The 25,587-nt window shown below is 47.9% G+C and overlaps 1 protein-coding gene across 5 annotated transcripts in view; it reads right to left on the bottom strand.

Annotated features, from left to right (window-relative positions):
• Positions 1–25,587, bottom strand: part of LOC126534342 (uncharacterized) — a 102,219-nt gene that overhangs the window by 27,235 nt on the left and 49,397 nt on the right. For all 5 annotated transcript variants that reach the window (XR_011895431.1, XR_008613289.2, XR_008613288.2 and 2 more), the window contains one exon: positions 7,361–7,447. Coding sequence is in view for 1 of the 5 variants with exons in the window: in XM_055072816.2 (XP_054928791.1) it covers positions 7,361–7,447 (87 nt within the window). In the remaining 4 variants the exon portion in view is untranslated. The remainder of the gene's footprint in view (positions 1–7,360; positions 7,448–25,587) is intronic.

Below are 25,587 nucleotides of genomic sequence, written 5' to 3'. Positions count from 1 at the left end.
GTGAGTGAATGATATGTTTCTCCCCCTTACCTTTATGAATTAAATCCATTCGAATTTGTCGACAGCTGCCTGGTATTCGCCTATCTTTTAAACCTTTTGTACTGCTTTCAACAGAGCTGCATAACTCTTTGGACTTAATTCATGAATCAGTCTAACGAGAACCTCGTCTAGCCCTGTGGTAGTGTGCTTCGGCATTTTCTATTCGGCTTTCTGTCAGTTGAAATTTGTCAGCACCAGCTTCTCTTTCATCTGGTTCTCTTTAATGATCCTTTTTTCCTCAAGTAAAACCTCGACATTGCCTTGGAAAGATTCGGCTCTTATTTTTCGGATGTAAATGAATGCCGCGTCGCCTTCCAGTTTGTTTCCATCTTTGTCTAAGATATGTTGTTTATTGTTTCAGACTTCCTGCATAATAAGTTTATGTGGTTCCAAAATATTCTAGGTGCTGCCTTCTTTTTTCACGTTCTGACAACCAACCTTCATTTTCAGCTTTTATGTTTGCTTTAACGGGTATTTGAACCATAGCTTTTTTTCTCTCGGTACATTTCCCGTTTGCTGGCTACTTCATCCTGTGGCAACTGCGCTTCTTTAATGCCTGCCTGTGCTCTCGTGATGTTTTCTGTCCTTCGGTGATTGCTTCTCGGAGCTTCCTGTTCCACCAGATTTTCCCCTTCTTTTTTTCTTTCCAACGAGCATGTTGCTGCTCTTTCCGTGTTTCTGTCGTTACTACACTTAGAAGCTCACCATATTCGCACTCTTTTCTTGGCCATTTGCCAAGTTCTTCCTCAACACATGAGTCAATATTTGTTATTTGCTCAGCGTTCAAATTTCAACCGGCGATTTTGTGTTCCTTGCTCTCTTTCGCAACTGCATATGCAATTTTAAAAAAGATGCGTTTATGGTAACTCCCTAAGTTATACCCTTCCTCGTCAATGACCATTCCTCTCAACTTATCATGAATTCCTTCGATCATCAGGCAGTACTCAGCGGTTGTTCGCCGATTTCCCGCTTCCTTGTGCTCTGCCCGTCACACTTAGGGCCTCTATTCACGATAAAGAGGTTATATTGCTCACAAAGATCTAGCATTGACTTACCGTTGTTGCCGGTATAGCCATCTAGATCCTGCATGTGGGCATTCATGTCACCTAATGGGATAATTTGGGCACCATTCCCAAAACCATTAATATCGGCACTTAAATATTCCACTAACTAATGATTCTTCTCTGTGCAATTATATTCCGTCAACGAATACGTTATGCCCAACCAAGTTTACTTTTCGCTCATTGTGCATGATAACCATAGATGCTCTTGACATATTGAATTTACTCTTTTCCGTTTGGCTCCTTGATGGATGAGCACTCCGGCTCCCCCTCCCTTTCTTTTCGATTTAGTTCGGTTGCACCTTTCCCAAACATAGCTCTGAATCCCTGGTGGCTCTGCTGAGTCTCTAAGGTGCGCTTCTGTAACCGCTTACACCCCTACTTGTTCTCTATTTTACTGCTTCTCCATCTCTACCCACTTTTTCTCTCTTCTGCGGCCCTGCATGTTTATGTAGCCTATTGTATGGCGAGCTCTCTTTCTTGTTTTCCTCCTTTTTCTCTTAGTGACAGCGATGTTATTCCGAGGTTACCCTAGGGGGCCTTCATTACTACCCACACTGGCTTCCTGATCGCCGGTGGGCCCTCCAAAAAAGCCACCGCGCGACCAGGGGGTCGCCACCCCACTTCTCCTCCAAGCTTGTGATTGAAGTACATCCGGTCTCCTTGGAAACAACCACACCTTCTCACTTCTCTGTTTACCTCTGCAACCTCCAAACCTTCCTCTCGGCTCATTGTCCAAATAGCCTCATTACCAGCCACTGCGGCTCTAACGTACAGGCACCTCCGGCACCGTTTACACCACGATCTGTACGTGAGGGTACAGCTCGAGCAAGTCGTCTACCCCCATCGCCAAGCGCTGGGCTAGTTCTGTTCCAACTTTGTTCAGGACGTCATTTAGCTCACCTGCTACTACGACAAGCTTGCATCCGTGGGCATTTTGCGCGAGGTTTGCTTTTGCTCGCCCCATGACAGCGTCCAGTGTCCGTCCTGGAAATGTACCTACCGCCACTTTTTTGTCACCTTTCACCCTCTCCACAATTGCCTCTGAGCACCTGGCCAGGTTTGAGTCGCCGGCGATAATCACACTTTCACCCTCTCCTGCTGCCGAGGCCTCTCCCGGCTTCCCTTTGTCATCCTTTTCTGCGTGATTTGGACTTGACAAGGGACATTTACCTCCGCGTTCCTGCTTTTCCTTTGCGGCTACATCAAGGTAGGTACAGCTCTTTCCCGCTACCTCCTCCCCATGTTGCACGAATTGCACGTGCGTTGCGGACACTCCCTTTTCTGTCACGTCTGCATACTGCGTTCCCTTGTCACGGCCACACTCCTTCACGATGGCGGCCCTGCTCAGCTTTTACTCGGCTGCTTGAAGTATTCTCCCCCCACCCCTTCTGTGTATCACGCTACATATTCAGCTCATTATTCAGGTCTTCGACCTGTTTGGCAAGCTCATCCTGCAAAGCCTCCATTTTCTTTAGGCTAGCATTGACATCACATTGTCTGCCGATTGACTCGATTTCCCCTCCATTCTCATCCGCCGCCTCGTCTACCTTGTGGGACCCCCCGCACACTGCACGCTTAACCGTCTTTCTTGCCATGTTTCGCACTTGGCTGTTTCTAATACAAACACCTAAGCTTTCAGCGCACGTGCCTCCGAGCAAATGCCGATACGCACAGAATCTAAATACCTGAAATGCTGCAAAGTAATTATGACCAATGATTTAGAAGCAACAAATGCCACATACACTTAAGGTATGGCACATGTTCACACGTGTTCCAGCACGCCGCCACGCTCTCACTGTCCAGCCAAAGCCGTATTCCCGATACGAATGCACACACGCTACAACCACTAATAGCCAATAGTCTTGCGACTTACAAACTACTATTTAAATGCTATAAAGACTTAACGTCCCACGTGGTTGCACGTGCTGAAACACGTTTCGCGAAAGGACGCTCTGACTATCCTGCAAAACCAAATATAAACGAAACGCACCCGCCGCGGAGGCTAGCGCCATCTGGAGGTGTTGCATGGAAGCGGGCGCGCGCCCCATGGCCTTCAAGGTTGGGGCGCGCGCCCGCGCGCCGGCTAGCGTGCGCATATCTTAGAGGGCATGGCCCGTCTATGAATGGTAGAAATGCTGGAAATTGGGTCGCTATTTCAGTTTTGGCGTGACAGAATTGTTTTCTAGTGTAGTCAAATTACAATCCAACGCTTATCCTGTCTGTAGATTGTCTGTACTTTACGATTTTCCTGCGCATGTTACTTGTTAAATTCAATTAGTTCAGTAGCGCCTCTGCGTGACTGTGATTTGGAATGATTTTTCGCCAAGCGACGCGCGATGCGGACGTCAAATTTTTTGCGACAGGGAGCCGTTAAGGCTACCACGTTAAAGCAGTCCGTCTGGCCAATAATGCGATCGCTTTCACGATAGGGCCCGCAGCAGCGAGCTAATTGACCTTCATGCTGCCTCTCACTTCAACGCAAACTATGGGGCGAGAACGCAGCACTCACGAAACTTAACTCGCCGCACTCTATGCTGCCATCGTAGATCGCTTTTGAGATTGGGACCCGCGTGTCTTCATCGCAGGCCGCTTTCGTGAAAAGGCCCGCGCCATACGCAGCAGCTACCGGACTAAGGTTCATCACGGTTTATAATGGTTCGACGCGGGTGGATAAGGCGCTAAAGAGCAATAACGGCTTATAAGGATCGGAACGTCAAGAGTGCGCCTGCCGCCGCCACCTGCAGTAGTTTTCTTGCGTCATGATTCACCTTGCCCCGCCGTTCGCAGCAGCTCGTGCAGCCGCACCGCTGCCGTTTGTACACGTATAATCAGGATTCATGACACTCATGATGACAACGTGCGGTGTTGCAACAAGTGGCACCACGCTTTCGTTTACCTAGACAACTCCAAGAGCTTCTGCGTGACATTTTTTTTTTTTTTCGGGTGGGGGGCTCTGCTCACAGTTTTTGAGCCATCCAGTCTCTGCTGGCAAAAATATCCGTCATGCAAGCAGTTTCCAATACGCTCAATTATAGCACAGGTGAGAGCATGACTTTGACACTTGGCGGCTTTGCTATACTGTGGCGAGCAAGCATGTAAGGCGCAGGCTTTTCGAATCGGCATGCCAGTCTAATTTAAACCTTGCGATTTGATGAATAATGCCAGAAACATTGTCTTTCTGGAAGATAGCATACTATGCAAGGAAATATCTTGGTGTGGGTTTTAAACGTGTTTCTTGAACACACAGCACATTTGGAATATACTTATGGAGCAGTTCTATGATGTCGCCGATATTACGGAGAAGTCCTCTCACATTACACTGTAGGATCTGTGTGTTTGTTATGACAGTATGTGTGATGCTGTGTGTTCAAGAATAAAAAATTTGCTCACGGAGACTTTTCCGGACGCCATGACGCGGGTTTGGCGGAGCGGTCGATGGATTCGCGCCGCTCCTTGGGGGCCCGTGGCGCCGTTTGACTAGGAGTCGTGTCGATCGCCTCTTGCAGGGCGCTGGACACCCGCTCTTGTGAGCGACTTGGTTGATGACAGGGCCACTTCTCAAGGAACAAGGACCTCGGGCCACTATCCCAGGGGCCCCTTCTTCGTAGATTGCAGAGTAGTGTCGGCTGCAGCCGCCAAGAGTGCGGATGGCACCCTCGCCGGCTCACTGTGCGTTGGCCGGACATCCATCGGAAGCCGTTGTGTCACTGCCCCTTGAGGCGTCAGATCAGCAAAGGTGTTCTTGGGCAGGTAGGATAACCGCCTGCATGGCTCCTTGAAAGTTCTATTTGCCTTTACTTTAACTGACACTATTTCCTTTTCATTTTTCCTGGATGGGCACGACCGCGAGCATACGGCGTGCTCCCCACCACAGTTTACACAGTGGTAACAGTTTTCACAAGATTCAGAGGTGCGTTCATGAACACTGCATTTCGCACAGGTTTGGCAGCCTCGGCAGCTCTGTGAATTGTGGCCGAAACGCTGGCATTTTAAACATCCTAGGGGATTTGGCACGCATGGCCTAACACGAAGTCTGATGTACCCGACCTCGATGGACTCGGGCAGAATACTTGCACCGAATGTAAGTATCAGATGCTTGGTCTCGATTTCTTTGCCGTCACGCCTCGTCTTCATTCGTTTAACGTTCATGGCGTTCTGTTCATTGGAGCCCTCCAGAACTTCAGCTTCAGTCAGCTCCAACAGATCATCATCTGAGACTACGCCACGGGTGGTATCCAAAGTATGGCGTGGGGTTACTGTTATTTCGGTATCCCATATGTTACACAATATTGGGCAGGTGTTCACATTGTTTCTGGTCGCGGAGCTTCAAGAGGAAATGACCGCTTCCTATCCTCGTTGTTTCATAATCTGTACCAAAAACTTCGGTAAGAGATATCGAAAAAAGGACTAGTGAAATTATTCATATTGGTTTGTCTGGTTTTTCAGATTGACTGACATGAAAAAGGGGGAAAGATTCTTTTTCACGACCAAAACAACTTGAAGATTTCATCGTTTCGCCCTCTTTTCTGAGGGCGATCAGGGAGGGGGGAAGAAACTAGCCATAGATGAATGCGTAGTTTTCGGCATAACTCCAGCCACCACCGTGAAGCTCTACAAGCGGGAGCTTGTAAGCGGACGCCTGTAAACACAGGTCCTACAGACGCCAGCAGTACGTCACCACTATAACCAAATATGACCTAACCAAGGTTGGCTACTCACATGGATTAATCCTTGCTTCCAAGAAGGTCGGGAGTAAAATATAACAAAGGAGAAGACAGGAAATATTGAAAGTAAGGAAGACGACGGTTGGACAGGAGGATAGGGAAAGCCAACTATGAAATTCTCCTGGATGGGTTAGTCCGGCAGTGAAGGCGAGGCCAAAGGGCTGTGTTGCCTCCACCGCGTGGCCTTAAAGGTCAAGACACTCAGCGTCAGTTCCACCCTCAAGATCGTCTTTTCCACGGACACGGCTAAGCGATGCACAGCTAGACGCGGGAAGGTCCAACCACCGTGTGCTCGCATGCGTCGTGTTGCTACACACCAAGCGTCTACTGACGCAGATGCCTCTGCGGGTTTTGTGTGCCCAGATAGGATAAAATATAATACAGGTTTAAGCTGATCAGGCTATCTAGAGGGAAGCATTCTCATTTGAAATTCATATACCATATACACTCTATAAATATAACGTATTCAATGAATAAGACACCTGAACTCCACACTGCAGCCAGAATCTTTCTTCCATATCTCTGTGGAGTATATCACGTAATAGACGCGCTCTGTGTGTGTTATATGCAATTGTTTGAGTACTATTATTGAATAGTGAATGCCTCATTAGGTTCCCGAAACAAAGGGTAAATTTCCTGCGCTTTATCTAAGGGTAATTATATCAACGTGAACATTCATTTATCAAACAAAAATACAAGGGCACGAGATTTCCAAGACAAAGCAATAACAAAAGTCCCAATGTTGCCCTGAAAAGCCAAGCATTGATAGGGACAGCAGTCTACCAAGCAACTACGCACTGTAGTTAAAATTCGCAGTTGTATAATGTGCAGTAAGTAATGGCTTAGTTAATAATTGAATAAATCTGCATAGTGCCAGACGCGCCCAAACTAGCAGCGAAACACAGACAGATCTCAGTCGATGAGCACTCGCTGTCACAACACTAGCGCAGCGCGGCGCTCAGGCGACTGGTAACAAACGCTTCGTCTTGTCGCTCGTTTCACTGCGCCTCCGGAACTTTGATTACGTCACCTCCAGTGCTATGAAAAAATATAGGTGCGTGGCAAGAGAGCACGCATGAAGCCACTAGCTATCTCGGCTCGCTTTAGTATATATAGCAATCGAACGTTAGCACAAAGACAAGGTGCGCGCTGCGTATACACTCAGCCTCTAGGGCGACCGTATGAAGTCATGGTAATCTTAGACGAGACGCTCAGGTCCCCTATCACGCGCTCGATCATGTGACCTAGACATTGTACGCGCTGGAATAAGGTGCGCACCCAGCCGCCATCTTTCGCACCCGCAGCATGCGCGGCCTGGGCCACTGATTTCCATCGCATTTGGACTTTACACAGAACATCACAGCGAATGCAACGACGAAAATTTGCCTGGACTGTGCACGTCATTGCTATAGCAATAAAACGAAACCAATAACCCAGAACATGCAGTCAGTGCTACATCGGATTACAACTCCTCTTAAGGAATGTTCGATCGAAAGCCTACATTATTGACAGACTGCAAAGGTAAAAACAAACCTTCAGCATTCGCCGTAGTCATAATCACCGCACAGCCTTTGTTCTCACTCATGTAGAGAATATCCTCCGCCGCTGTGTTATTGCTACCTGCAAAGAGATATGTGGAAATCCGCTTATTCATCATAATATGGAATATGTCCCTACTTGCGTTTTCCAATGAATAGCACTATCAATTGCCCTTCCCGAAAAGTTAGGTCACTCCGTATGCGCTTACTCACCGCAATGTTTTGTTCTTTTTTGTGCTCAATACTGTCATCACAGAAATATAAGCGGCCTTATAATATAGCCTCGACGCCCATATTCATGATAGTACCATGCTAGAATATGGACACTTTTTTTCCTGACACTAGTGATTTAAAGGGTGCTGCCCATTAACAGCTGTGGCGGGCAGATGCGTTGGCTTAAAATAGAGGCGTGCCAACGGTTTTCTAAGTGAAGGGACAAGTTTCTCTTTTTCCCTGTCTCTACTCTCTCTCTCTTTCTCTCTCTCTCTCTCTCTCTCTCTCTCTATATATATATATATATATATATATATATATATTGCGGGAACGGCGCGATCCACCAATCCACGCCGGCAAGGACCAGTCTTGGCCCGCCGCGCCCAAGAGCGCCCAGGCGAGCCTCGAACCACTGCTTGCGCTGACGAGTCACTTTGTCCTTCACTTCTTCGACAGCTGGCTGTAATGCCGAAGTTCCCGTAATACACAACAACACTCGAATATAAGCTTTCGACACACAGTTTACAATTTTTTAGTATAAGTATCTTGGCAGCACAAAGAACATGGGTACTTTCCCGGCAAACCGGACCAACCGAGACGTCGCCTCAATCGCTCAGTCCAGCGGACGTTCGAGCATGGAACACCGTGTGCCTACAAGTCGCCACGAGATCTGTGTTCCCAAGCCTGCCATGTGTCCAAACTTTACTTCAGCGGGCATGCATATGTTGACCGGAATACAAAAGCCAGCCTCAGTCACCTCAGCTCTGCTGGACTTCACGGGACTGCCACACATTCTTCGGAAGTTGTAATCAGTTTAAAGGCGGAACATTGTAGTATGTGGAGTTTCTTATATTTTAATGCATTCTCTCTTTGGTCCATTTCATCGCGCTTGTTGCGCGCGCTCTCTCAGGGGAAGGGAGAATATGTAACGGCGTACAGATGGACTGTAGTTAGATGCGAAGCGAGACGAAGAATAAAGCTAGTGTTCGGGCAACCATGTCCGCAACCTCCTTCTCGCGTCATGCGTCAGATTATATATATATATATATATATATATATATATATATATATATATTGCGTGTGCGCGTGTGCGTGCATGTGCGTGCGTGTGCGTGTGCGTGCGTGTGCGTGCGTGTGCGTGCGCGTGCGTGTGCGTGCGTGCGTGCGTGTGCGTGCGTGTGCGTGCGTGTGCGTGTGCGTGCCCGTGTGCGTGCCCGTGTGCGTGCGCGTGTGCGTGTGCGTGTGTGCGCGTGCGCGTGTGCGTGCGCGCGTGTGCGTGCGCGCGTGTGCGTGCGCGCGTGTGTGTGTGTGTGTGTGTGATACCCAGGGTGTTCTAACTATCATGCACCAGGATTGAAAACTGACGCAACTACCGCGTAGCTGGACAGCACCAAGGTAATGTGGTTTGCATACGTTTGAAGATAGAAGGTTTTTTTGCGTTACGCCTAAATACATAATCAGTTCTAATTTACTTCTCAAATATTATAATTAAATGAAAAGAGACAATGAGTAAATCGTCGACAAACATGAAAAACACCCGATACAGCTTTCTGTTGCTAAATACGTGCTACGTCAAAGTGTGTTTCCGAGCGTGAAAGAAGCCCGCGAATACACGCAAAGTGCCTCGAGTAGCCAGTCGCGCGGCACTTTTGGGTGTATTCGCAGGGTTTCCACGCCGCGGCCCGGGCTCGATCTGGGCGTGAACTGCGTGTATTTTTGTTTCTTTAATTCCCGACGATAGGTGCTACGGACACCTGACAGCGGTGGTGGAGGCGGCGGTGGCGGTTCCGACGGACACCATCCCAATCGAAGCGGCTATTGGAATGAGCCCACAAACGCTTACGCTGTGAAAAGGTCTCATATTATAGAAGCGTTGTCTACGACTGGTAAGACAACAGTTTTATACACTGGCAACCAAACAGCAGAGGTTCACAATTTAGAAGTTCTTTGGAGAAAGAACAGTTTCTGGTTTCGCTTAGCTGTAACGTGATCGATGTTCTTTGAAGAATGAAGGGTGTTATTGATGCAATATGCTAAGTATTCAAAATAAGTCACTTCAGCAAGATCACTCGTATTATTCAAAAACCTAATTTCTGTTTCACACTAACAGTCGTAAAATCCATCCATGACTGCGCTAGTTCCTCATGTGAAACTTGAGCACAGCTGAATAACGTGTTTTCATTTCACGATATATCGGCTGGCGTGGATAATCTGTAATGTGCGGCACACTGCAAGCGGAACGATGTGTGCCGCGACCGCCTCGCTGATCGGGAAATACCGAGAGGCGGTGCGTGGATGACACCCCTCAAGACTACAATAGGCACCGGAGACTCTTGTCCGCCGGTACCTATTGTAGTTTAAGCCAGGTAAACTGCTATTTTTTAACAATGTTTTCTAAATGTAACACGTAATTTTTGGCACAGAAGCCGCCTATCTGCAACATGAAGCTACGTAAGCAAATTTTATTGCTATCGTGTCATTTAACGCGCGCTTCTTATTGGTGGAATATTCATCAGGGAGAATGATCAAATATATCGTTATTATAGTGAAATAAACAACTTTTATTAACTGTGGCGCGAAGAGATGTAGATAATCAATGCACTTCTAAGAAAATCTAAGGGTATATAGACATATATATTCACGACATATAGCTAAGAAAAGAAGTTATCACATATCCTAAATGCACTTATTGAAGAAGTGAAAGCTCCCGACCGGAATAAACGTTTAACAGAGCGTTGTTGGGCAAGTTAGTTCATTGTATGTGGAAAGATAACTAACAACTAAACAACTAACAAAGCGCTTTGCGCTTTGTTAGTTGCGCCTGTCCCGTATTCTTCCTTGTGATCGTCTACAAAGCGCACCCAATCTTTCCAAATGCGGAATAAACGTGTTTCTTTCAAAAGCTGCACCAGCCCCAGGTAAGCCAATTGACTTTCCAAGAAAACGAATCAGTGGAATTATTGGACATTAATATGAACAACAATGTTAGGGAAGAGATATTATCTATGTATTCAGGCTGAATCGAGGAGACAGGGTACTCATTAGCAATGCGATCTCCCTGGGTTGTCTCGCGATCGCCTTCAACGCGCCAGCAGGCGTAGTGAGGTAGAAACATTCAGTCTAATCGAATGGTATTTGCCATTCAGATCGTACTTCACAGCTCACTATTAAAAATGATCCAATAGCCGTTTCCGTTCGAATGTGACGCATAACAGCACTTCTGAAGTCTCGAAGGCGAGGGACCAATGCAAGTGAGGACTCTTATTCCGAGTGATTGTGCTGCTGGAGAGTCGTGGCTGTTTTCGTATTTTTTTATTTATTTCGATACCGTAAAGCCCCAGAGAGAATTACATATGGCAGGGGGATAATATACAATCATGAGGTAAAGAAAGTTACAGAAGCCAAACTAACTAAAAAATTACAGTAAGTACAATAGAGATAGAGCCTTCAGAAATCAAAGCAGAAGAGAACAGATGTCATCTCACAATCAAGAGGCACACCAAATAAAATATCGATTTCATGCGTACTGTGACCAAGGCGATATGCAGGCGAAGGTTATATTAACAAAATATCTACAAAGAAAGCTAGGGCAAAAGAAGTCTCACGCGACCCACGTGCAAGCGACTTCATCATCGTCTTCATCCCTCTGCCAAACCTCGCGTTCATCCATGTATCAATCGCTTCATAACCATATTGACGGGAATAGGGTTATTGAATGTCCAATCGGTCCAGATACATCAGCAATTCGACCTTGCAGGATGACACATTGTTCCTGCAGATCATTCGACTCTTTTACTGACAACACCAATGGCGAGTTCTGATATTTCAATGTTCTTGCCAAAATTGGTTGCGCAGAGACGCACCTGTTCCTGAGAGACTTAACGCGTGGGTGCTAATCGGGTCAGCTGAACAAGTTCGCAGCTGTCCTTCAATATAAATGTCTAGTTTTGGGGCAACCTGCAAATCTGCTAACTTGATTCAGCCAAGGGAAAATTTTTTTGAGATTCTCATCATGTCTGCAACCCATTAAAGCTGGGTGCACAATGTTGTACCACACTTATCTTCGACGAATACAGTAGATCTACAAATATCTCTACGTGTACGCGAGGCATGCCGTTCCTTTATTTGCTTCAAGATTGTCCTTATGATACTGCATCGCATAACTGAAACCAGACGTTTATAATACAGTAGCTGTTTTGGCAAGAGGACGTACACTTGGGAACGGCATTACATTTAGGTAGGAAATATAAGATAAGCGTAACGTGTTCTTTTCAGAAATCAGACTTGAGAAAAATTTATTTCGCTTACACCCCTTGAAGGAAGCCGAAAGACGCCGCTACCGTTCTTTTTCCGTCTTCATTTTTTCATTCAACAAATTCTGGCGTTTTACGTGTGGCGATATGATTATGAAGCTCCCTCTTCAGTTCTCACCACCTGGAGTTCTTTTGCGTGCAAATAAATAGAAGTACACGAGTGTTTTACCATTTCGTTCCCATCCAATTCCGCCACCTGGTTTGAACCCGTGAGCTCGAATTTAGCAGCACAACGCCATATACATCATTTAGCCACTAATTAGGCTACCGCGCCATTTTTTTTCTTTTTCTGTTGTTGTTAAGCATGTACTGGACAAAACATTCCATAGGGCTTACGGGCCAAAGATCAGCATATATAAAGGATGCCTAAAACTGTTTCGCTGCCCGAGGTCTGACCGCAATAAATGAACGCGCACCAACTACTCTGCATTCTGTTACGCGAGAAAGACGTAGTCATGAATAGAATGCTGCACTGCAGTTTTTTTTTTGTCGTGTTTTATAAGAATACTTCCCTTAAATCTGAGTACAGGGCACCGGATGGGGCAGATATGTTTTATTTCTTGAAGCGCAAGCAGGAAGTTTACATATGTTTAACGTCTGCGTTTCGCAAGACGTACTAGTGTAAAACTATATGCGCAAAAATACACACGAGAGATACACGTCGCAAGAAAAATATTTGTTCTCCAAAGGGAACCGTACAATAACATAGAATGAACGCCCACACTGCGGCCGCAGTGCAAGCGCAATCACCGAGCGGCACTAAAAAATGAAATAAAGAAGAGAAAGAAAGGCGTCCATTCCTAAGGCATGAATACATGCCATATGCAATTACGGACACCGTTTGAATAGTCTGAGCGCATATACTGCCGCGCGAAGTAGTCCGAGAAGAGTCGCCAGCAGTTTCCAATAGCGCGACCTTGATGCGGCCCAGTCAGCTTCGATCACATCGCCGCCACAGTATTTTTCGGCGTCGCGCGCCTGACTGCAAAGCATGCGCCGCCCCCCAGCCGCTCGGCTAACTCCAACCGTATTCTAGTACACTCTAGCCACACCCTCCTGGGCTGCTTTCCGCCTCAAGGTTCTGCTGCACCGACATCCACCGCTTTCCTCCTAGTGCTGTTTTCGCTATCGGCGTCTGTCATCCTCCGCTGCGTTTCGCGTTCGCTTTCATCCTTCGCAGTGCTCGTTCGCTCCGTTACGAAGAACAACGTCGAGTCTCGCCTCCGGAAGGAATGCCTAAGAGCTGCGCTGTAAAAACGTTCTTTTCAAAATCGTTCCCATTTGGCAGAATTGACATACTATACACTGTCGAAGTCCTGATTCAGATTGTGTCGCTTAGAACTACTTTGATCTCCGATTAGATAACACAATAATCAACGTAAAATTAACTTTTCATTTATTGGTAACTATGCTATTAACAATTATTAGAAATAAAAGCAGCCCAAGCATAGATCCCTCTGGGAGGCCAGAGTTTACTAAAGGTCCTTCTGTGCAAATAATTACAATGTTACTGGTTTCTGGGGTAGGCTGACAATCAGGTTATCAACTGTGTATATTTCAACGCTTCGTTTATTGATAAAGTAATTCTTTGTGAGAAACAGCGCCAAAAGCTTTCCTGAAATCACTAAAAATCCATTTGTTCAAGTTCATATCAACCAGCTCGGCCACTCCAGCATTTACGCCTCTCTATACTGTCAATCTGCCTTACTCACCTGCTGTGTTTTAAATTTCAACATCAAGTATATTCCAATTGACTTTTGTCAAAAACTGCTACGCTTGCGAACATCCACCAATCAAATGCATTTAGTAATGCCACAGAACCAACCGCGTTATAACCCACTGAAATCGGTTTTGTAAAGAAAAAAAGAACGCTTTTGTGAGCACAATGTGATGTATGTGTTTGACCACTTTACTTTGAAGCACAATTAGAAAGTCAATACTACCAAATGCGAAGGCACCCGATACTTCATCACGGTCATGAGGCCTATTGTTGTAAGGCGACTATTAACTGCTTATGAGCAGTTTCGCAATAATGAACTCCAATATATAATGCCTTTTTTGAAGCAGCTTTCAAAACTTCGAAGCCACTAAAAGATCGCCAATCCTTCAATGAAGTCGCCAAGACAGTTGGCAGTCGGCAAATATAAAGCTTTCTCACTCAACAGGCAAAAAATAGATAAATGTAGCGATAAGATCAATAAAGTAGGAACACTGATTACAGACACCTAAATGAAAAAATCACGGCCCCTTCCAGTTCTTGGAGATGGTCGAACAGCGAAGCTGTGTTAGCTACACCGTGTGCTACACCATGCAAGTCAAAGTTCCCAACAAGTCTATAGCGGACATCTTTTGTTTCGCCAATCTTTCCCCACATTTTCACTTTTGCGTGCTTCAAGCAATGAGCATGCTTTAGGAATGCTTTTCTTTTTGCGGCATCTCTGGCATCTGGCGTTAGGCATCGGTCGCCCACAGCTCAGGATCGGCCCTTCGAAGACGAGCCCCCAACTCTCGCTGACGTTTGCGGTAGGCAGTTTCTTCATCAGGAGTACGAGCTACTCGTGGTCTTCCCATAGTTGTAGCTGGGATGGAATGTGTGGAACCACTAATCCAAAGCTCCGTATATTGCGTGCAAAGCCCACCACTCGAAATACGGGCGCTGCAATCGTTTAGACGATTGGTGGGATTGGATTGACGATTGACGTGGCTGCCGGCACTTCTTGCAGGCACAAGAAGTACCGGCAGCTACGCGCGCCTAGTATTGCGTTTAAATCGCTGGGCTCTGTTCGTTGGCTGCAAACCGCCAGCCTAGCAGTTGTTTCTTTCGCGGCTGGGCGGAATCAATCGTCGATAAATTCGATGCCGATCTGGCTCGATCGCCAAAAGCGCACCGTGTGACAACCGCATAAGATTCACGTATAAGAAACATTCTCACAAGGGGAAATGGGTCACTCCAACCACTTTCCCCCTGTCGCGCTCTTCTTTTTCTCGCCCGCTGGGTCACGTGGCCCCTTTCTAGTGAAGTTCCACAACGACGGCACTGGGTCCGCATAAACAGCTTCGCTGTAAGAAAGCCACAAGAACGTCTGCGTCCACAAGTGCGAAGATGAGACAAATCCAGGCACTTCCCCTCATTCCTATGGCGGCTGAACGATTGCAGTGCCAGAGTTCCCTTCGGTAAACATTGTATGACGCTCTATGACCTACTGTACTAACGCCAGTGTGCTTAATGTTCCTATCGTTATCAAGAACACGCAATATAGTACTATCGATAGGTTTTTTACTGTCGATAATTCTATAACTCAACTATCGATACTTTTACATCGCTGTTCTTCACTCCGTCTCCGCGATCCAAAAATTTCGTTTGCTTCTGTCTCGGCTGCTACTGAACCACCTTTAAATACTATTCTGGCAGAGAGCAGTATCGACAGAACTTTACAAATTCCAGTGTATAAACAAAACTTCCGACGGACAATCAATCAAGCAATCAAAGAAGCTTCATTTCCACCAGTGACCATATGTAGTGAAATAAACAACGGCCAAGAACTGCGTACAGATGGTTAACCAGCGGCTTGGTAGGCTTCCAGATCCTCGGTGCGCAGTTGCTGCTAGCACTCGGCCTGTTTTTGTACCCGGGCTGCAGCATCGGCGCGGTGTAGACAAGCGCCTTCCCGGTTCTGCTCGCGGCGTTGCTGATCGAAAGCTGCGTGCTCCTCAGGAGTAAGTATGGCGTGTGGCCTATCTATTTCGGAACCGGATATAAACTGCTGCGCGCGCGCTCGGCTGCGACAGAGAGCAACGACGTCACTACTGGCGCAGCCAATCTCGCACCTCTATTTCTCTTTCTTTTTTTGCGCATGCGCTTGGAGTTGCGTCAGAGGGTGTTTTCGGCGCAAAGGCGACAGACGGAAGGACGAATCGGCTAGCCATATACAGCTTCACTGTAAAAACCAAAGCTGATGTTCGGTTTTCAGAGATGGTTAGTTTAGACGGCCCAGTAAAAACGGGATGATGAAAGCGGCGGAAGGCGAAACTTCATTTTTACGGCCATGAGACAGCCCCCTCTGATGCAGGGTGACAGGCGCATCCCTCAGCTGGCTTGCATGGCACAAAGCCGTATGCCCTTAACTACCTAATGGCGGCCATCCGAGCGCCATCTGCTACAGCACGGGGTTAGGACGCCCTAAAGACAATCCTCGCAGCGTAAGAAAGGAACACGTAGTCAAAAAAGCATATTTACGTGGCCGCTATTCTGAAGACCAACGTGGCCTCTGCTGTTGTTTTCTTGTATTTCCAGTGTGCAGCCTATAATGCCTGCTTTCGAAGGGGCGGGGTGGCATATGGACTATTTTGCACCCCCCCCCCCTCCTGTAGACAGTTCTATTAGTCTCAAGATTGCCGGGACCAGATTACACATAAACTTCCTGAGATACGCTCGGAATGAGAGCCAGCGTCGTAGCTCGTTTGTAGAGCGCTGCATCATTCGGTGTTTCCAGCTCCGCTGCCACCAGCAGGAAGGTAACCATCCTTCCTCCTTATATACTTCAATTTTTCTAAAATCATGTTAAGCACCAATTTAACGGTTGTATTTTTGTATTTCGACAGCTTAAAATTTAAAAAAATAATACCTATGCGTTTCGATTTGTTTCATTGTCTTTCGGCGTCCCATGTCACTTGTGTTTAATCAATCAATCAGTCAAACAAACAACCATTTAGATATAGCCCTGGAATCGCTACAATGCCTTTGTACTGGTGCACTTGCTAACTGGGACACCCCACACACAACGTACAAAAATTTGGCAGAGATACTAAAACCTGCTTTCATGTGGGAATGTCAAAGCATTTCAGTCCCTTTGGTGAAATGTTCTCGACTGATGTTTTCAGCATGCATTAGAGATGTTTCTACTAATTCGTTGTGTGTGTTTGCGTACATAACCGTCATAGCCCGGTTAATTTTCAAGACTGATCACCTGGCGTCGAGAGTCCATCGTAGAAGTGTAGTGAACTGAAAACCGAAGTGAAGTGACACGCGTATATTTCTCACAGACCAACTCATTTTAGAAACTCATCACGGGGCGTCGACCGTCCATCACCGTCTACACCGCACCGGTAAAGTCTGAAATGCAAGTGACACGTGTATATTTGCCACAGACCGGCTCATTTTAGACATTAATGACGTGGCATCGAGAGCCCATCGCATTATACACAGCACCGATAAAGTGCGAAGTGCAAGTGACGCGTGCGTATTTGTCACAGACCGGCTCACTTTAGACATTCATGACGTGGCATCGAGTGTCCATCGCAGTATACACAGAACCAATAAAGTCTGAAGTGCAAGTGGCGCGTGTATATCAGCCACAGACCGGCTCATTTTAGACATTAATGACGTGGCATGCAGACTCCGTCCCAGTATACACAGTACCGATAAAGTCTGAAGTGCAACTGACGCTGTATTTAGCCACAGACCGGCTCACTTTAGACATTAATGACGTGGCATCGAGACTCCATCGCAGTATACATAGAACCGATAAAGTCTGAAGTGCAAGTGACACTATATTAGCCACAGACCGGCTCACTTAAGACATAAATGTCATGGCATTGAGAGTCCATCCCAGTAGACAAGGCCCCAATGAAATCCTAAGAGCGATTGACACGTGTATATTTGTCACAGACCGGCTCACTTTAGACACTCATAACGTGGTGTCGACAGTCCATAGCATAGACACAGCACCAATTAGGCCCGAAGAGCAAGTGACACGTCTGTAGTGGCCACAGAACGGCTCATTTTAGACCCTCATAACGGGGCGTCGAGAGTCCATCGCAGTGTACACAGCCCCGATTCAGTCCGAAGTGTAAGTGACACGTGTATATTCGTCACAGAGAGGCTCACTTTAGACACTCATGACGTGGCGTCGTCAGTCCATAAAGTCGACACAGCGCCAATTAAGTCCGAAGAGCAAGTCAAGTGTCTGTAGTGGCCACAGACCGGCTCATTCTAGACCATCATAACGGGTCGTCGAGAGTCCGTCGCAGTGTACACAGCACCGATTATTGCCGAAATGCAAGTGACACATGTAAATTTGCCGCAGACTGGCTCACTTGAGATACTCATCACGTGGTGTCGAGATTCCTTCGCAGCATACACAGCTCGCATGAACCCGGGGTGGAAATGACACGTTTATATTTGTCACAGACCGGCTCACTTTAGACACTCATGACGTGGCGTCGACAGTCCATAGCAGTATACACAGCAGCGATAAAGTCCAAAGAGGAAGTGACACCTGTATATTTGCTAATGACCAACACATTTTAGAAAATCATGACGTGCGGTCGCGAGTCCATCGCAGTATACACAGTACCAATTAACCCTGAAGAGCAAGTGACGCGTGTGTATTGGCCACAGACCGGCTCACTTTAGACCCTCATAACGGGGCGTCGAGATCGCAACGCAGTGTACATAGCGCCGATTAAGTCCGAAGTGCCAGTGACCCGTGTATATTTGTCACAGACCGGCTCATATTAGAAGATAATGACGTGGTGTCGACAGTACATTGCAGCATGCACAGCACCGAAGAAATGCGAAGTGCCAGTGAGACGTGTGGATTCGCCACAGACCGGCTCGTTTGAGAATCTCATGACGTGGCGTCGACAGTGCATCGCAGTATACACGGCAGCAATAAATTCTGAAGAGCAAGTGACGCGTGTATAATGGCCACAGACTGGCTCACTGTGTACCCTCATAACGTGGAATCGAGACTCCACGGCGGGAGACAGCCCCGATTAAGCCGAAAAGGAAGTGAAGCGTCTGTACTAGCCACAGACTGGCTCATTTTAGACGTTAAAGGGAAGCTGAAACACTTTTCGAAAAAAATGAGTTCTCTGCGGCATTCTACAGTTTTGAGTCCCCTGAACACGAATATCTGGTTCAAAAAGGGCGGAAACAAACGCAAGCGGCTGTTTTTTCAAGAAAACGCGCACCAGCGCCTCAGGGCATCGCGCGAACGCCGCTGTTGCCCGTGATTGGTCGGGGCCGCTGTGACGTCGTTGGCGGTAGTCGCCGGTCGGCGCCGCCGCATGTCTCCGTTTCAGAGCGTAGCACCTGTGGTAGCACCATTCCTTTCTCTCTGGTAGCACGCGGTTCTGCTGTTCTGGCTTCATAGCTGAGTTGTAAGATGGAACGTTCTCGCTGTCTCCGACAGCTTGTATTTTCCCCGTACATGTTTGAACCCACAGCCGGTACGGAAAACGATGGCGGCAACGGCGGCAACGACGATGTTGAGTGTGCCAACAGCGAGAGCGATGTGTGCACCTTCTCGCGCGCTGGAAATCTTAGCTTCAAACTCTTCATTATATGCCTGTGTCACGCTGGCTGCTTCAAAATCTTCGATTGGTGATGGTAGTGGAACAGGTTCATCAGGGGCTCGGTTCTCAAGGAGCTCTGCTAGTATCTGAAAGAGTGCAAGGCATGGATGTCATGAATTTCAGCATATCAGTATACATGACAGCAGTTGGATTACTTACAATAATTGAAATACTTTTTCAGTAATTTATGTGATGGATTAGTTGTCGAGTGATAGTAATGTGAAATATTTTGTCTGTAATTTCATGGCTAAAGTAATTTAGTAATTGCGCTAAATATGCACCAGTAAGCTGTGTACGGCGTCAGAACGTTGGTAATGTGGTGAGGTGTCGTTGAGAAACATGGCGGGAGGGCATGAAAGTGTATGTTACCTTAAAGAAAGGTTGGCGTCCCTTTATACATTGCTTTTTGCTTCTTGTATGCATGAAAACTTTTTGGAAGCAATCGTAAAGTAATACCATTACTTTTTTAAGGCGGTGATTGGTAATGTAATTCAAATCAATGAGCGTAATAAGACAGTAATGAGTAATGTAATATAATTACTTTCAAATAATAATTTTCCCATGCGTGATGCATAGCTAGTTTCCTAGGAACAAGGCCAAAAAAAATTTTTTTTGCCAAGCAGCGATGCCTGTATTGGGCTAGACCACGTCGGACGCTGATAACTTCAATACCTCACAACGTTACTTCATTATTTGAGCTCGTTCGCCTTGCCACGGGCGCGGCTCTGCCGACGCTCGCTTTTGCGGCATTTCGCTGCTGGTAGCAAGCTGTGAGTGCGAAATCTACGGAACGAAGTTTTTACACGCCGAGTTCAACTACTCTAACGCGAGCATGAAAACATTACCGTAACGCCTCATGTCGTGAGATTTGAACACGAATGCTGAACAGCTAAATCTGCGGGCACCGCGAGGTAGGACGAATAACAAACATCACTGAATGCGCAAGCGTACCCCCAGCCAGTTATTTCACCGTATCAGAACAGCGCCGAACAAACAGCTATAGTACAGTGTTCCGTGACAAAGCGGAGAGGCAAAACAGGATGAAAACGGCAAGCACTTTGCACGTAGGTGCATATTCCCGGCTGTGCCTCCACCTCGCTTCGTCGTATAGACCGTTTGTTCGACACTAACGTGATCATCTGGTAAAAAATTGCCCGTGTGCACATTAAAACACTTACCTCACGCTTTCTCCTCTTGGCGAAGGCCGCTTTTGAAGGTGGCGAGGTGTTTCTCTTGTAGGAGAATATAGACGGAACAACGCCGGGCTTCAGTCGCGCCGATTTAACTGTAATACCGATTGCCCCGCATCGTTGTCAAGCTCCGATGATAGTCACTGTCGCGGAAATGGTCCGAGCACAGCACAATTGATTTCGTCGGCACGAACTTATCTCTCCTCACCGCACGTACCCACTGCGCTGCAGGCTTCTTTTCCTTCGGGAATTTGTGAAACACCACATCGTCTCGCCCGCCTGTGTTCGCGCAGCCGAATGCTGCACAGAACGAGGGCATGTTGGGCTCCCTTGGCTGTAGGCACTCACGCAGCACAAAAAGGAAGCACAGTTCACGAAAATCGCAAAAGAAAACAAACGTGAGCGGTGGCAGATCTCTCGTAGCGTCGTTTAGTAAAGCGCAGGACGGAAAGAGGCATGTCAGCACGCCGGTCCGCAGCTCGGTTGGCTCGGTCTCCGCCCATGACGTCACTCTCGCCGGTTCTCTCCTCTGCCAACGTCCTCACCCGGCGCTCCGGGAAGCGATGGGGGCGTGTCCGCGCGGGTGATTTAGAAAGCGATTTCCGGCCCTTATATTAACAAAACGAAAAAAAAATTTCGGAACCGTAAATTATTAGGTCTGTTCTTCCCAATCCCAGCAATTCATGGAAATTGAAAACCGTTTCAGCTTCCCTTTAATGACGTGGCGTCGAGAGTGCATCGCAGTAGACACAGCACCGATGAAATCCTAAGAGCAAGAGACGTGCGAGAGGCTGCGCGCTCATTTTATACACTGAAGACGCGGCGTCACTTGCTCCCCATTGGCTGCGCCGTCACGTGCACAGTGACTCACGTACTACGCCACACATTTAGTCAGCCAGGTGGTCGCTGCGTGACGTGTGCAATGACGAACGCACTAGGCACGGTTTTAGTCAGCCGGAAGCGTGGAGCCGCCGTGGCATCGGAGAAGCATGCTTCTCTCGCACTCCGGAGGCCCGCGTTCCATTCCCATCAAGGCCGAAATTTGGGAAATTTTCTTTTCACAGCCACTAATTTAGTCTGTGCAGAGGCCGCTTCCTGTCAAATTTGGCGTCAAACTGAGCATTTTTTACTTGTTTTCACTCCTTGCACGTTCACGATATTTGGTAACGCCTTTCGGTCGACGCAGTAACGTAGGGTTATGTCCTTTCTCTTCACCAAGACTACAGGGGATGCCACGGGCTTTTCGACGGCTGCATAATGACGTCGCGCCGCATTTCGTCGACTTGTGTTATATCTTCACGTTCTCGCGTCGAAACTGAGTAAGGGCTCTGGCAGAGTAGTCGAGCGCACACTTAGTTTATTATGCGATGCTTTGCAGCTGATGCTTGTCGAATCCTCGGTGACGTAGAAAAGCAGTCTTTGTGTAGTGAAACAAAACTTCTGATCTCTTGATGATTGCTCATGGGGAGGCTTGGACTTACGTTGTGAAGTCTGGTTCGGAAACTATGCTCGTCGAGGTAGATACGACAGAATCCGAGAGGGCATGCGCAATGCTAGTTACCGCTATTTCCTCGTTGTATGCGATCGTCGACCCCTTGTTGACGCGTTTGAACACCTGGCTGAAGTCTGTCAGCATCGCTTTCGCCTTGCCTTCGTGCAGCCTAGCGATCTATCTTGCGAAGCAAATTTCATGGTGAAACAGTAGATGTTCGTCGCTCTGCATGAACCTTTCTACGTCTGCGGGTGTTTCGCTGCCGACGGAAATGATTCTGCTGGACCGAGGCGGCATGCTCACTTCGTTCTCGAGTGCACTCAAGCGACGCTGACGGGAAGGCCTCTCGGTCCACATCGCTTTGTTTGTGGACAGCGTTATGTACTTCAACCTCAGACCAATTATTGTACCGTGTTGGTACAGCTAATTCATGCTGAGAATTACGTCTCAAGGGCCACTGCAGGATTACAACGAACGTCGCAGGGCAAGTCTGGTCACGCCTTATAATTTTTGCCATGCAGATCCCAGTCGGCATTAGGAGGTGCCCTTCAGCTGTCCGAATTTAGGACCGTCCCATGCAGTCTTAACTGTCTGCAACTTGGCGGAGAATAATCCCTTGATGACGGACTAGTTGGCTCCAGTCTCTACAAGCGCGGTGACTTCGTGGTCGTCGAGAAGCACGTCGAGGTCGGTGGTTGTTTGTGTTCCGTTGCAGTTAGGTCTAGGCGTCGGATCCCGGCTACATCGCGTTGATCTGTGCGACTGGTACATGGTGGCGTCAGGTCGTCTTTCGTCACAGTATTATTGGCTCCCAGGCTTCGTCGGGACGGCGGCGTGTAGTTGCTTCGTTGTCGAAATATATTTTGAACTGTCATCGTCGGCGGCGGGGGATCTTCCGTCATTTAGGCATACAGCAACCATCCCTCCATCAGTTGCTGTTCTTAATTTTCCGAATAGGGGCTTAAGGACCGGCCCCTGGCTGCGCCAGTGTATGGTCGGCACTGCGGCGACATGTGGCGTGATGGCGACGGCGAACACGAAGGACGTCGGGGTATCACGGCGCTCCGGCGATGTAGTCGGCGATGTCACGTGGCCGCTTGCCAAGCTGCGGACGTAGCGCGTTGGCGGCGAACCCTCGTAGGCCCATGTCGCGGTAACAACATCGACGGTAGATGTGGTCGGCTTCTCCGCAGGGGTAGCAGAGTGGACGGTGGTCGGAGGCGCGCCAAACGTCTGCCTTCCTTGGCATGCTCCGCGGGGCGACGGGTTGGCGTGCTAGCGGTAGCGGCAGTGGACGACGGAACTGCGGTGCTAACGAGTCCTGGCGCGGTTGCGGAGGGGGGGGGGGGAGGGGGGGGGCGGGAACGGGACGGTGGGCTTGGGCACCGTACGTCGTCGTTTCCGGCTGAGGCTGCGGGAATTGAGGGACTCCGAGTGACTGTTAGACCTCCTGGCGCACGACGTCGATAATCGAAGCCACTTCGGCTTCTGATAAAGGGAACAACTTCTGAAGCTCCTCCGGCACTACCGCTCTGATAGGCTCGCGCAGGTGATCGGTGCCTAGTGATTGAACTCCGGCGTAGTTTGTTGAGATTGTGCGGCGGTTGAATTGTCGGTTCCGCATTTCCAATGTTTCCTCGATGCTGCTGGTCTTGAGTGAGTGAGTGAGTGAGTGAGTGAGTGAGTGAGTGAGTGAGTGAGTGAGTGAGTGAGTGAGTGAGTGAGTGAGTGAGTGAGTGAGTGAGTGAGTGAGTGAGTGAGTGAGTGAGTGAGTGAGTGAGTGAGTGAGTGAGTGAGTGAGTGAGTGAGTGAGTGAGTGAGTGAGTGAGTGAGTGAGTGAGTGAGTGAGTGAGTGAAAACTTTACTAAGCTCTAGTAATTGTCTTGTTCTGTGGCTGGGACGGATTCTTGAGACTAGTCTTCCTGCTTGTGTCTTCCCCGGAGGTTTTCACTCACTGCTTCGTCCGTCCTCTGTCGCAAAGGTAGGCTGCCCTTAGTCCAGGGCTCCGCTGGCCTCTGCTGTCCGACGTGCACGCCGCACTAGACCTAGCTGGCCTTCGCAGCGGTCGCTGGACAGCAGTTCCTCCCATTGCTCCGCACTTTGGTGTGGTTTTTTCGACGGTCTTCGGTGGCCTTCGTATCATCCCGGCGAAAAGTTCTTGCTTCACACCGCGGATAAGTCGGCGACTTTCTGCTACAGAGTAGTAGACTTTCTTCTCCTCGGACATTTCCGGGGGGTTGCGGAAGAATAGACGGCTCATTTCTTCAGCGAAAATGGCAATGCTCTCGTTAGGTAGCTGCACTCGGGCTTCCAATAGAACTTCGACCCTTTCTTTCGGGACGATGCTCATAAAGTTCCACAGGAAGAGACCGTGAAACAAGTCCCACGCTGTAAGGGTGCGCTCGCAGTTCTAGAACCATGTCCTCGCGGTATCTTCCAAGGAGAAGTACAGATGACGCAGCTTATCCTCGGGAGTCCAGTTGTTGAAGGCTGAAATTCTATTCAAATTCTCCAGCCAGGTTTCCGGATCGTGCGACGAAGCTTCACGGAAGGTAGCTGGCTCCCTGGGTTGTTGAAGCAAGATGAGGGACGCTGAAGCTGCCACTGTTATTTGATTTGGTTACGACCTTCCTGGTCGTCTCAGGCAAAAATCCGTACTCCGGGGGCAATTCTTGCAGTCTGCGGCTAGCTCGCTGGTCTTTGGTGACGTTGGTGGTGTCTTCGGTGTTGGCTCTTCGTCACGGCTGGTTTGGGGCCTCCGATGCATGAACCAAAGCACCTCCACCCGATGTAACGTGGTAGTGACGGTCAGGAACACAGTAGCAAAACTGTAAATGGCGAAACTAACTCTTTATTGGACCGACCTGTGTCCCAAAAGACAGGCTACACTCAAAGCACGATGATAGCAGCGACCACAGTCGGGAATCGATGAAAATTTTATCTGGGGCTCAATCGCGTCGGCTTTTATACATGAGTCATCGAAAGTTCCAGAGTAATCACTGGTGACCGCGTGTCTTCCGGAAAGTACTACGCAAATCGGGTAGCGCATACATACAAGTAAATTACACAAGGTTAGGTGACAACTAAACGCGGATTGAACCATTGATAACATTCGAGAAACTTCCACGACATGCTGCTGCGTCCTGCGCTGAGCGGTGACAGTTGTTGAACGGTGAACCGCGGTCAGTTGAGAAAGATAAACAAGTGCACCTGTCAATAAATATATTATATATATATATATATATATATATATATATATATATATATATATATATATATATATATATATATATATATCGTGAGCACATATTTCAAGAGCCAAACGCGTGTGTGTGGGCTGGGGTTATCGAAGGTTGCGTCAAGTGTGATTTGGTGCCATATAGTACAGCATTCCACGATGGTGCTTCCTAAAGACGACGCATTCAGCGTTAATCATCCTCTCAACTTATATCTCCGAAATCCATACCTATCACAAATACGCTCACCATAGTTAACTACGATTTCATAATTAGCATGGTAACATCTTTAGAAGGCGTTTAACTCACACATATCGGCGTTATGTAATGGGCGCGTGATATCTGGCACAGCAGGTAGAAGTTTCGTGGTCAGCAGGAAGTGCAATGTTTAGAGCCTTGTTGCTAAGTTTAAGCGAAAG

The sequence above is a fragment of the Dermacentor andersoni genome, chromosome 7 (assembly GCF_023375885.2).
Source record: "Dermacentor andersoni chromosome 7, qqDerAnde1_hic_scaffold, whole genome shotgun sequence".
Taxonomy (NCBI): domain Eukaryota; kingdom Metazoa; phylum Arthropoda; class Arachnida; order Ixodida; family Ixodidae; genus Dermacentor; species Dermacentor andersoni.
This window is presented reverse-complemented; position numbering and strand designations above follow the sequence as displayed.